General features: G+C 31.9%; 1 protein-coding gene across 2 annotated transcripts; it reads right to left on the bottom strand.

Moving 5' to 3' along the window:
• Positions 1-9544: 9544 nt before the first annotated feature.
• Positions 9545-13349, bottom strand: LOC101499633 (G-type lectin S-receptor-like serine/threonine-protein kinase At4g27290). 2 transcript variants are annotated; one of them, XM_004509922.4, is made up of 7 exons: positions 11906-13347; positions 11531-11647; positions 11148-11323; positions 10856-11066; positions 10523-10760; positions 10284-10434; positions 9545-10189 (listed from the first exon to the last, which is right to left on the bottom strand). In XM_004509922.4, the coding sequence occupies exons 1-7, from the start codon at positions 13185-13187 to the stop codon at positions 9905-9907; spliced, it is 2460 nt and encodes an 819-aa protein (XP_004509979.1). In that variant the 5' UTR covers positions 13188-13347; the 3' UTR covers positions 9545-9904. The 2 variants fall into 2 exon arrangements, with proteins under 2 accessions (XP_004509979.1, XP_073220108.1); XM_073364007.1 differs by lacking the exon at positions 9545-10189 and having other exon boundaries at positions 10279-10417; positions 11906-13349.
• Positions 13350-14315: the final 966 nt, after the last annotated feature.

Genomic DNA, 14315 nt, shown 5'->3' with positions numbered 1-14315 from the left:
TTATTATTATTATTATTATTATTATTATTATTATTATTATTATTATTATTATTATTATTATTATTATTATCACCTTCGTTAGAAGCAAATACTTAAAGTTCCAATATTTTGTATCCAACCCAATAATGGTTTAGTTCCTTCTTCAATCTGGGGTTGTCAGGTTGTTAGGAAAAGACTTGGCTTGTAGGGTCCAGGTGATTAGTTTCTCAAAAGTCTAGGTTTGTCAGGATGATTGGGAAGAATGGCTTGGAGGGTCATGTGCTTTTTAATTCACGATATTTGAATTAGTGGATTAAAGCCTTCTGAACGAGGGGAATGGATGTAGCCAAGTTAGTGGTGAACCAAGATAGATCTATGTATCAAATTATTTATGTTTTCATTGGTTGCTACCTCTGAATTTGATTGCTTCTTATCTAAGTAATTCATAAAAACCAATCAACCTTCATCAAATTAGTAAAAACTTATCAACATTGGAAAACACGATTCAACACCCCTTCTCGTGTTTGCATCTTCAATCATCATCAGATTCTTCCATGTCGATTATGAAAACTGTGTGTAGGCCTCTCCCTCGACTAGCACGCTTCTTTTCCTTTTCGTAAATGAATTTCTTAATGTGTACTTCCTGGGAAGCCAACTCATTTAGATCATAGAAATGTTTTCCAACCAATTTCTCCCTTTGTTGAGGATGCATGCCCCTAATTGGGGAAAATCCGTCGCCGTTTTTATTAGGTGTGAAATATAAGTCTTCATCCCCGCTCGTGGCAGGATTCGAATTTCTCCGCCTGCACCCTCACTCGTTCATATATAAAATAAAGATTTAAAAGTCATATTTGTTATAATTAATATAGTAAAATTATTATTATTACTATTACTATTATTATTATTATTATTACACAAGAATAAAATAAAAATAAAAATCATATTTTCTATGGAGAGACCATTATAATTTTTAATATAGGAAAAAATATTAAATATACATGTATATAAAATTTAAAAATGACAATAATATTACTAGTGGAGTGAGTTCAGGTGCGGGGTGAATATCAACACGCCCAAACTCGTCCCCACTCCCGAGTTTTAATTTCGGGGAAAATCTGCATTCGCATCCAATCAAAGAAGATTTTCCCCATCCAAATCAAGACGAGTTCAAGTGGGTATCCACGGATGTGGATTGTGTGTCCAAAAGTACTCTCTGTAAATTCATCAGTTGATTCATCTACTTATTTCAAATCCATCAAATTGAGGCCAATAAAATTTGTCATGGTTCTTTCCATGTATGCCTAGTTCTAGATGTAGTTTGGTGGGAGAGACGAATTCCAATTAAAAGTTGTTCATGTCAACGATAAAAGAAACAATTGTAACTTATGGAACTCATTCTGGTTCCTTTTACCACACTACACAGTAAACTTTTCGACTTGTTACATTGTTGATTTGGCATATTCCCTAGAAAAAATGGAAAAGTCAGGAGTTTTATAGCCTCTAGGCAGAGGCATCGATCTGTCCACCCCTTAAGGATATGATTTCTTATACATAGGTCTATCCATGGATTTCAATACCTCTTGATTGTATCGATTATGAGGTTGGGAACCAACAATTTTTGCTTATAAGGTATAGTCTTGGTTGTTGAGACAAAATCTCAATTTAATGTTTTGATGAAAACAAACAAAAAGTTAATTAAGAATGTTAATTATGATTCTAAGTGTTTTAGTATTTAACATATGTGTTTGAGTGTATTAATCAAAGATATGATCAAAGTAAAGCCAGAAGAAATCAACATGAAAAGCAAAATCTGAACAAACAAGAAAGGAAAAAATTCTTAGTAAAATATGAAAAACGGAGAATGTTCTCCAGTTTCAAGAATGATCGTCACAGCTCCAAAATCAATCAATCTCCATTGGTTCAAAGAAGATTCCGCCTCTGAATTTTATGCTAATGTTATCAGTACTTGGCAAGGAACAAGTAGGAACCATTCTAGTCAAAGAAGGCATTCGAATTACAAAGAGAGAAGATCACGAATTAGCAAGACCAGACATATCTGAACATTCTTGACAACATTCTGATTATTCTGGACAACAGTGTAATATCAGTCTCAAGATTGATAAACATTCTCCAGTTTGTTACACTTGATCTTCAGTAGCAAACATCTCCAGAATGATCAGACCAGTCTCCAGATTGATTATCAATCTCCAGGATGTTCAAGACTAAGTCTCCAAATTGATCATAAATCTCCAGAATTTTCAATAAACATTCTGCAATAGACTATCATCATTCTCCAACCTGTTTTGGCATAATTAAATCTCCAGAAGCAATATCATCATCAAATATATATGAGGTATAAAGGATCACTAAACACAAAAGGAATCTGATCAAGAACGAAGAAAAACGCCCAGTGAAACAGATTTCACAAAGTGTTCAAATGATGAAATATTTTTATTCAAATATATTAGTTTTGGTCAAATCTGATAAAGCACTACCAACAACTCTTTTGACCATAATTAAATGTCCTAAAGTCCTATAAAAGGAATTTCAATGCTCAATGAAATATCAGAGCTTCAATTACTAAGCAATTCTTTACTCATTTCAATCATACTTGAATTTCTCTCACTCACATACATTGAATCAATTCTGATTTTTGTCATTTGATTCCTAGAATCATTCTCTGTCAAAGAATCAGAACTCAATCAAGTGTTGAGCCTTCTCAGATTCTAACAAAACAATCTCATCATTATTGTAAAACTCAAACTATAAGAGTTTAGTATAGTTTGAGTAGATTGTAAGAAATCCTATCAAGGTTGATAAGTGACTTGATTGAACTCCTTTCTGGGTGGAAAGGTTTTCACTTTGTAAGTAGATCAAGGTTGATCTGAACTAGGTGCTGTAAAACCAAGAAGGTTCTTTGTTTTAAACACTTAGTGAAAAATCTCATGGTTGTGAGGACTGGACGTAACCCGGGTTGGGTGAACCAGGATATATCGTTGTGTGGTAAATCTTCCCTTATCTATTTACTTTCAGGTTGATTGATTATCAAGTTATATACATAAATTGAATTACTGATTTTAACTAACCAAGAACGTTCTCCGTTTTCTGTTTTCACAACCAAGATCAATCTTGAGTTATTTTCTTAAGTTTTTAACAGGAATTTTTAAAATGGTGAATTTACAATTTAAACCCCCTTTCTTGTAAATTGACATTGCTACTTCAATTGGCATCAGAGCTCGGTCTCTAAAGTTGAACACCTAACAAGTGTTAAAGAAAAAGATCTAGAAGAAAAATGTCAAAATATATGTACATTGTTGAAGGAGGTTCATCATACAGACCACCTTACTTTGATGACACATTATTTCTGAAAAAGCAAAATGCAGTTGTTCTTGAAATCTCAAGATACAAGAATGTGGCGCATCATTATAGATGGAGATTTCATACCAAAAGTCGACAAAATGATTCAACCTCTTCTGAAAAGAAAGAAGCAGATTGGACAACAAAAGAAAAATCTAAGGTACTTCTAAACTCAAAAGCTCAATTATTTTTATCTTGTGCTTTAAGTAGGGAAGAAAGCGAAAGAGTTGATGAATGCAAAACTGCTAAAGAAGTATGCGACACATTACAAACTTACACGAAGGAACAAGTCATGTGAAAGAAACAAGGATTGATATAGGCATAAGAAAGTTTGAACTCTTTGAAATAAATGAAGGAGAAACCATTGATGAGATGTACTCAAGATTCACAACCATTGTAAATGAAATCCGCTCCTTAGGGAAAACATACTCAGTACAAGATAGAGTCAGAAAGATCATGAGATTTCTTCTAATAATATGGAGACCAATGGTGACAACCATAAGCCAGGCCAAGAATCTTGACGTACTCAGACTGGAGGAACTGATTGGAACATTACGAGCACATGAAGTGCTGCTACAAGAAGACAGACCAATCAAAAAGGGCAAAGAAATAGCTTTGAAAACATCTCAAGAAAGTCCATATGAGGACTTAGAAGAAATTGAACAAGAGGATGTTGATGAAGAAATAGTTCGTCTTACAAAAAAGATACAAAGAATGTTGAGAAGAAGGGATCATATCAAAAAGGGATTTTCAAATCAATATGAAAACTTCAAAATAGAGGTAGACAAAAGTCAAATCACATGTTTTGGAGGCAATAAACAAGGACATTATAAAACTGAATGTCCCTTGAACAAAAGAGCGCAAAAAAAGTTTCCTTTCAAGAAAAAATCCATGATGGTGACCTGAGATGATTCTGATGAATCAGAAACAGAGGAACCTGAAGAAGCCAACTTATGTTTAATGGAAGATATTGAAGACAATGAGGTAATAAATTCTGAACCATGTCTTTTATGTGAACAAATTGAAAAAGATTTTGATAGCTTACTTAATGATTCAAATCTACTTGTTGAAAAATGTAGCTCTTTACAGGATCAAGTTTTAAAAGAAAAAAAAGGAAAAAGAGAAAGCTCAGGTTATGATTGATAAACTAAAAAACATCATTCAGAACATGCAGGAATCTCATTTTAAGGAAAATAATGAATCTAAAAATGAAGAACGTTCTGCAACGAAAATGGAGAACGTTCTCCTTAAAACTGAAAATGAAGTTCTTAGAAATGACTTGTCAAATTTTGTTAAAGCTACTGAAACCTTTAAAAAAATCATGGGATCTCAAGTGGGAATATTTGATAAAGCTGGTCTTGGTTTTGATAAATTTCAAAAAATGAAAATATATGAAAACTTTTTTGTTTTGGAAAGAAAAGAGGATAAATGCAAAACCAAATGTTCATATTGTAAGAAACTTGGACATATGGAATTTGCTTGCTACTTTAAGAAAAGAGATGAAAAAATTTGCTTGCTACTTTAAGAAAAAATATGAAAAGATTAAAAGCAAAAGGTTTTTTAAAAGGGAAGATTGCTCTGCAAATAAAGCTGAACCAGTTTTGAAATATTTGCAAAAAGAAGAACGTTCTCCAAGTTGTTCTCAAAACGGAGAACGTTTTAGAACAAAAGCAGAACTTTCTCCAGAAAGTCTGAAAAAAGGAGAACGATTTGGAAATCAATTCCAAGATCAACATTTAAATGTTCTTATCGTCTCAAAATTGGTCATCAAGAATCAACTTGCTACTTTAAAAAGAGATTAAGTTTTAAAAAATCTTCTAAAATAAGATATACTAACCATCATGGACTCAAACAAATATGGGTACCAAAATCATTACTAACTTATGATGTAGGAACACCATCCAAAAATCAAGAAAGAACATTGATACGGACAAGGTATGCTCAATACACATGAATGGAAAAGTATGGCACCTCATTTCATTACAAAAATTTGGAGTATCTTTATCCTTTGGAAACATTAAAGCTAAGGAGAGGATGAAGAAGAACAATATTCTGGACGACAGCAACATAATGCTTTCTAGGAAACTGAGATTGATAAAACAATCTCCGTTTCATTCTCCTCATAGAAGCTAGAGAATGATCAGTTTAAGCAAAAATGTCATTCTGGAAGCAGTTGCAGAACATTCTGCAGAAGAGCATAACATTCTTTAGAAGAGCATAACATTCTACAGAAGAGCAGAACATTCTGCAGAAGAGCATAACATTCTTTAGAAGAGCATAACATTCTACAGAAGAGCAGAACATTCTGCAGAAGAGCATAACATTCTTTAGAAGAGCATAACATTCTACAGAAGAGCAGAACATTCTGCAGAAGAGCATAACATTCTTTAGAAGAGCATAACATTCTACAGAAGAGCAGAACATTCTGCAGAAGAGCATAACATTCTGCCGAAAAGCAGAACATTATCTAGAAAAGCAGAACAATCTCTAGAATGTTCTTGACAATTTATATGCAACAACCAATCAAATCTAATGTTTCCTATTATGATTATATGGTTGAAAAACATCAACAACTTCTAAATGAGTTTGAACCATTTGCTTTTGGCACTCCTACACATATCTCACTATTGATTGAACAAAAGAGCGCAAAAAAAGTTTCCCTTCAAGAAAAAATCCATGATGGTGACCTGAGATGATTCTGATGAATCAGAAACAGAGGAACCTGAAGAAGCCAACTTATGTTTAATGGAAGATATTGAAGACAATGAGGTAATAAATTCTGAACCATGTCTTTTATGTGAACAAATTGAAAAAGATTTTGATAGCTTACTTAATGATTCAAATCTACTTGTTGAAAAATGTAGCTCTTTACAGGATCAAGTTTTAAAAGAAAAAAAAGGAAAAAGAGAAAGCTCAGGTTATGATTGATAAACTAAAAAACATCATTCAGAACATGCAGGAATCTCATTTTAAGGAAAATAATGAATCTAAAAATGAAGAACGTTCTGCAACGAAAATGGAGAACGTTCTCCTTAAAACTGAAAATGAAGTTCTTAGAAATGACTTGTCAAATTTTGTTAAAGCTACTGAAACCTTTAAAAAAATCATGGGATCTCAAGTGGGAATATTTGATAAAGCTGGTCTTGGTTTTGATAAATTTCAAAAAATGAAAATATATGAAAACTTTTTTGTTTTGGAAAGAAAAGAGGATAAATGCAAAACCAAATGTTCATATTGTAAGAAACTTGGACATATGGAATTTGCTTGCTACTTTAAGAAAAAATATGAAAAGATTAAAAGCAAAAGGTTTTTTAAAAGGGAAGATTGCTCTGCAAATAAAGCTGAACCAGTTTTGAAATATTTGCAAAAAGAAGAACGTTCTCCAAGTTGTTCTCAAAACGGAGAACGTTTTAGAACAAAAGCAGAACTTTCTCCAGAAAGTCTGAAAAAAGGAGAACGATTTGGAAATCAATTCCAAGATCAACATTTAAATGTTCTTATCGTCTCAAAATTGGTCATCAAGAATCAACTTGCTACTTTAAAAAGAGATTAAGTTTTAAAAAATCTTCTAAAATAAGATATACTAACCATCATGGACTCAAACAAATATGGGTACCAAAATCATTACTAACTTATGATGTAGGAACACCATCCAAAAATCAAGAAAGAACATTGATACGGACAAGGTATGCTCAATACACATGAATGGAAAAGTATGGCACCTCATTTCATTACAAAAATTTGGAGTATCTTTATCCTTTGGAAACATTAAAGCTAAGGAGAGGATGAAGAAGAACAATATTCTGGACGACAGCAACATAATGCTTTCTAGGAAACTGAGATTGATAAAACAATCTCCGTTTCATTCTCCTCATAGAAGCTAGAGAATGATCAGTTTAAGCAAAAATGTCATTCTGGAAGCAGTTGCAGAACATTCTGCAGAAGAGCATAACATTCTTTAGAAGAGCATAACATTCTACAGAAGAGCAGAACATTCTGCAGAAGAGCATAACATTCTGCCGAAAAGCAGAACATTATCTAGAAAAGCAGAACAATCTCTAGAATGTTCTTGACAATTTATATGCAACAACCAATCAAATCTAATGTTTCCTATTATGATTATATGGTTGAAAAACATCAACAACTTCTAAATGAGTTTGAACCATTTGCTTTTGGCACTCCTACACATATCTCACTATTGACCTTTCCTCCAAAAACATCTCATGATCAAATTATTGGAAGAACTAAATTTGAAGGATATGGTACCAAAGCTGCTGTTGGAGGTGTAATTACAGTGGTTGATTTGCATCTGAAAATACATAAATGATATTCAAGTTTCACGTTAGAAGAAGCACATATTTACACCGTACTCTTGTCTAATTCAAGTGCTTCTTGGGATCTTATCAAGGTATTTCCTAATCATGATTATTTTTTAATTCTTTCTTGGAACTCAGATCCTTATCATCAATTTTTATCATAATTTCAAAATATCATGTTAAATGAATTAACATCATTTTCTACAAATAACACAAACTTTATTAGCATAAGAGTATTTTAAAGAGAAAAATTATATTTGACATGTTGTCACATTCATCTTATTTTTGCTTCCCTATATGCACTCACTCTCTCTTGTTCACATTCATCTTATCTTACTTGTGTTTTGGAATATTGAAGGATATCAATTTAAAAATATTCAGGGGGAGTTTTTAGAAAATATTTGTCTTAAAACTGGAATCTACCCATTGTTTTTTATGTGTAGTATACATTTCTTTTGTATTCCCTAACCTTTTTATGTTGACAAAGGGGGAGAATTGTTTTAGATTTTATGTTGGTTCAAAAATCTGAAGCATATTATGAGGTGAAGCTTTTAACCTCTCTACGATTAAAAGTAGAATCAAAATTAACATTTTTGTCATCAACCAAAAGGGGGAGATTGTTAAGATAAAATCTCAAATTAATGTTTTGATGAAAACAAACAAAAAGTTAATTAAGAATGTTAATTATGATTCTAAGTGTTTTGGTATTTAACATGTGTGTATTAATCAAAGATAGGAGCAAAGTAAAGCAAGAATAAATCAACATGAAAAGCAAAATCTGAACAAACAATGCAGAGCTTTCTGCTAAGGATGCAACAACAATGTACTCATGTCCTTGTTGTCCTTGCTCGTTGCTCATCAATCTAGAGATCAATCAGGTCATCAATATGGAGGATGTTTTGCTCCTTTAGACCTTCAGCTCGAGTTCTGGGCTTAATTATTGATTTAAGCAGTCTTGATATTCTTTAACTTGTGGTTTGGACTATGGAAAATGATATGTCTTAACTTTGTCTTTAATAGTGAATAACCATATTGTTCTTTTGATCAATCTCCATTTCATTTTGACATGTAAGACTTGATGCTCTTGATTTCTTTCATGGAGAGATCATTGTTTTGTACGAGGAAGGAACTTTATCCTAAGCTATGATTCCAATAATCCATTTATTTAAGAAATCCATAAAGTAAAGTAAATTGAAAAAGATAGCATAAAAAGCTTGTTTGATTGATTGTCTATCCCAAAATATTACAAGTATGTGTATTTATAGGCAAAGTTAATTCTATTGGCCATAGATCGTGGCCTATAGACATGTAGTCGTGTTTGAATAATTACGTGAGTAGTGCGTGATAACTCCCATTTGAGGGAGTTCGTGACGCCCCAACCTGCTCATTTCCCTGTTTCTTCAATATGTCACGTTGGCAATATTAGCGCATGATTTTCCCTACTACTGTGTGTTTGTGTTGATCGTTAATGGCGCTAAAAACGTGAGATGTGAGTGCAATTGTTGAATTATTAGGTTGTAGTGGGCTTTGACTCCATTTTGGACCTCCTCGACCTTTGTGCATTCTTGTAAACCTGAGAAAGACTCGACTAATTTATATTCGACTACTTCCTACGCACCTGATCCTCCCTCGGCTAAGAGTAATTCAACTATCTAGAATTCGACTGTTTACCATTCTTGGCTAAAAAGTTCTTCATTTTCAGGTGTAAACATTATAAATTAAAATATTAATACAAATAATATATATATATATATATATGTGTGTGTGTGTGTGAGTGTGTGCGCGTGCAGATTCAATGATCTAGTATGAATGCCATATGAGATCTACAGATATTCTGAATTTTTAAACAAATGGATTATTGGAATCAAATACCAATAGTTTGCTAGTAGTCATTTAGACACAATTTCACCTCAATCTAATTCATCAGATTTAATCAAGTACAATATATGGGCCAACATCTAGTTGTAATACATTGTATTATCAATAGAGACAGGAGTTATTATTGACATAAGGAAAGGATAAAATACAATATAAGAAGCAAAATAGTTAAAGACTAACTCTAAAATATTCAACAACAAAATAAAATTGCATCACAATGATAAACGTGACACAAAATCTTTGGTTTTTAATATACTAGATGAAGTAAAACTAGATAAAGGTATTAACAGGTTCTATATGCTCAAGTATCATATTAACATTAATTAGTGAATGCTATATCAGCACAAACATTCATTGGTTTGAATCTTCATATTTTATCTTGCCTCAAAAATTGTAACTGACATCTGATTTGAAGATGGGGATATTGCTTCAGGTAAGTCTTTTCCGGTATAAAATCCTGGACTTTTTGGTTGAGACAATATTTTCTCACCATTCAGCATAAGAATTGCAGAAGACATGTCTGGCCGATCTTCTGGTTTTTCTTGTACACACAACAACCCCACATGTATATATCGTAAGATTTCAGAAGATCTTATTGTTTGAAGTAATTGTGCATCAACCAGTTCCAGTGGTATGTGTTCAATCCAGAGTCTCCAAGCCTAAAACAATAAAAATATGAGTAGTCACTTATTTTGAAATGTATTCTGATTTGACATAATTTAAAGAGGTAAAATTTAAATTACTTGTACTTACATGTCCAACAAGGTTGAGGGAGTGTTCTGGGTCATAAAATCCTGTAATCTTATTCCCACTGATTATCTCTAGAACAATCACGCCAAAACTAAACACATCTGATTTCATAGAGTAGCGACCATGCACAACATACTCTGGAGGCATGTAACCACTGAAAGTGTTATTTGTAGAGGGATGAGTAAAAAAACAAAACAATTGTAGATAAACTATACAACAAGAACATAAAGAAGGTAACATACTATGTTCCAACAAGTTTTCTTGTTTTGGCTTCAACTTGATCTCCCCCAAATGTCCGAGCAAGGCCAAAGTCTGAGATTTTCGGATTCATTTGCCCATCTAGTAGGATATTGCTTGACTTTAAATCTCTGTGAATAATTCTAAGTCTGGAATCTTGGTGAAGATAAAGAAGTCCTCTAGCAATGCCGTCAATGATACACGAACGATGCGACCAGGTCAAGAGTTTGCTTCTAGATTCATCTGATATATTTCACTTATATGTTTAGCATACACTTGCTTTAAAGATAATAATATAAAGATCTTTTAGTGCAAAGTGAATCATCAAAGGCACAAACCAAAGATGAAGTAGTCTAAGCTCCTATTCGGCATGTATTCATAGATCAACAAATTTTCCTCTTTATGAATACAACAACCAAGAAGCTTCACGAGATTACGGTGCTGAAGTTTTGCAATCAACAAAACTTCGTTTTTAAATTCCTGCAACCCTTGATCAGACATCTTTGAGTTCCGTTTTATGGCTACCTCTTTCCCATCTATCAGTGTACCCTGAAAATAAGCATTTGGACTATTTAATCAATGATTTTTCACAAAATTAAGATGCTCATTGAATATATATGGTTATATTACCTTATATACTGGTCCAAATCCACCTTCTCCAAGTTTATTTCTGCTACAAAAATTACTAGTTGCTTTAACAATCATTGGAAAATCAAATATTGGCAGATCCGAGTCTTCTTTCTTCAATTTAAAATATTTTTGCCTCAGTTGAAATAATTGTCCAAGATTATATATTCTTGGTTCCACTGAAATGATCAAGATGACAATATCAAGATATTATTAATTACTATTACAAACACTAGTGTCCATAATTTCTCTTTGTCTCTATTTTTGGTAAACTAAAAAATTATAATATGTACCAGATCAGTTTTTAAACTTATAATCAATTCATCTAAGAATTATCATTTATCATGCATATGATTAATATGGATGAAAGCATATTGACATATTACCTCGCTTTATAAGTATGATTATGCAGGCACATGTGAGGAATCCAGAAATTGTCACGCCAAAAGTGATTTGTATTATGTGCTTCTTCTTGTTTCCTTTGCCACTAACACTAACATCATCTGACAGATGCAATGCAAAATTAATTAATCATCAACTATTTATTTATATAACTATTCAATTCAATTGACAAAAGTATATAACTAGTTTCATAGAGCTAAGTTACAGTATTTAACTTGGCCCTTTCTGTAAGAATGACAAAGGAAGTAGCTTAGAAAAAAGCAGTGGAACAGTTAATGATAACAAGCATCACTAATAACTTTTATGAAAATTTCTAGCAAACTATGAAGAACCAAAAATTAGATGAAGAAAAATTGTACCTAGATCTGAAGAAGGGACTCTGATATAAAGATCTTGTCCCCATTGAGAGAACATTCTCATGTCAACCAGATCATCAAACCAAAGCAAACAACCACTTCCACCATTTCGGATATCCACATTTGCATAAGCCTTACACGAACAATTTTTCATACACCCTCTTTGACATTCCACAAGACTCATACTCTTATTATACCACGACGAAGAAGTATCAGGCAATTTAATGTCATTGTACTTCAAGAATCCATCTTTGTAACTATTGTCACAATTAGATTTATTCTTTGAAACACAACCGTTAGACCAATATGATATATTCCATTGATCAGGAAACTTAGGAACATAACCTTTCAAACATTCACATTTAGGAACATTTCCATTCATACTGCAAACAGAATTAGCACCACACATAGCATAACTATCACACGAATCTTCCATGCCAGTTTCAATTACTATCCTATCGCTTGTTTCACTTGTCCAAGCTAAAGCGCGCAACTTCCCCGAAGGAGAGAGTTTATATATCGACACAACAGAGCTATCAACAACTTCATACCGATGATACACTTCTTTATCAGTTTGAACAAATTCAAACTTTTGCGTTTGTTTCAATGGTTGTGTGGGATATCCAGTAAAACCGAGTCCATTCCATGATCCTATTCGCAATCTTATCACAGATCCCTCTTTCAAAACTATTTGAGGATACCCTCTGATATCAATACTAACAGAATAATCACCCTTTGCTGGATTGTCTTCACTTTTCCAAGACGATTCGAATCGGTTCAGTCCGGTTACTAAGTTCCATCCAAGTTTCATTCCTGGTAATAATGTATCACAAGGATAATCAAAACTCTGCCACAAAATATTCTCCTCCCCATTTTTCAACACAAGATTTCCAGTGTCCAATAGCTGTGCAGTTATTGAATTTTTGGCTTCTTTGGTTGTTGTGTTAGAGGACCAAATGCTGTTGTTTGTGTCATTGAGAATCACAAGAACACCATTTTCATTAAGTTTTAAAACTCCTGAATTTTTGGAGAGGGGTGTTTCTCTATTAGCTACCCATACGATTGTTAAAGGGGTTAAATTTTTGTACCACATACCTAAATAACGAGCTTTTGAATTTCCAGGGGTGAAGAAACCTAGTTCAAAGGTTCCATTTGACGAAACCAAAGTCTGGCCATCAACAATAGACTGATTCAAAGATAAAGTATCTCGTGCAATACATGTTCTACTGTGGGAAGATAAAAACAACAGAATTATTAACTCTATGATGATATTTCTATCAATCATTTTATTTTACTCTAAACAGGAATATGAGTTTATGACAGTGGACATATGAACAATAGGATGATGCTGATGGTTCTTTTGGGAACCAAAGAGTTCATGATGGTTTGGTTCACTATTTGTATTTTGGTTGAAGAAAATGTCTTCACCGCTAAACTAAATGATTAATAATCAAATATTGATTGTTTATTTGTGAGAGGTTGACGAAGTTGTCATCAATTGACTTTAGATTTGGATTAGAAGAGGGTTGAATAATAAATTTAAGCGTGTTCACATTTAAAAGTTATAAATTTAAATTAATTTTAAAAGTAAAATTAATTTTAGTTAATAGTATTTAAATATATTAAAATAAACTTTTAATGATAGTTTTGATCCTTTGAAAAATTAAATAATTTTGGTTCCTTTTTTATATTTTTTTTTTATCTTTAAACGGAAGTTAATTTCTATAAAAAATTCATATAGACAACTACATATCTAAGATTCAAACTAGAGACATGATTTTTAATTTAACAATTTCGACATTTGTTAGTCGAGTAAAGATTTAAGATTCATTAATTAATTAAAAAAATGTCAATTTAATATATTTTAAATGATATGGCATATGATATCATAATCTAAAATCATTTAGATGCATTAATTACTTATATATCATTCTTTGGTCACAAATATAAACAAAAGTTAAAATATATTTGGCCTAAATTCTAAGTCAAATACATATTGACTTTTACTTATATTTGTGACGAGAGAATATTAATTAAATTACAAAAACGAAGAAATTTTAAAAGTTAAAATTGAAGTAGTTAAAAAGTTTTATTGCAATTTTTTATTAATCATTCATCATATGACACATCGTTCTAAGTATATTATATTATTATTTTTTAGTTAAATTTTTTGAATAAAACATCAAAACGGTTGAATTTAAAAATAAAAGATCAATATTAATAACCAAAACTACACTCATAAACCTAAAATTAGTTTTACACCTCAATAAAGCCGAAACAAACATGTATTTAAAACCCCTTTAGCATATTAATCTATCATTAGAATTCATCTTAAGAATATAAAAAATCAGTTATTGGAACCTACTTTTTAACACAAATATTATATTATATTATATATATATATATATATATA

The sequence above is a fragment of the Cicer arietinum genome, chromosome 7 (genome assembly GCF_000331145.2).
Source record: "Cicer arietinum cultivar CDC Frontier isolate Library 1 chromosome 7, Cicar.CDCFrontier_v2.0, whole genome shotgun sequence".
NCBI lineage: Eukaryota > Viridiplantae > Streptophyta > Magnoliopsida > Fabales > Fabaceae > Cicer > Cicer arietinum.
The sequence above is the reverse complement of the archived record's forward strand: the minus strand, read 5'-3'. Positions and strand labels throughout refer to the sequence as shown.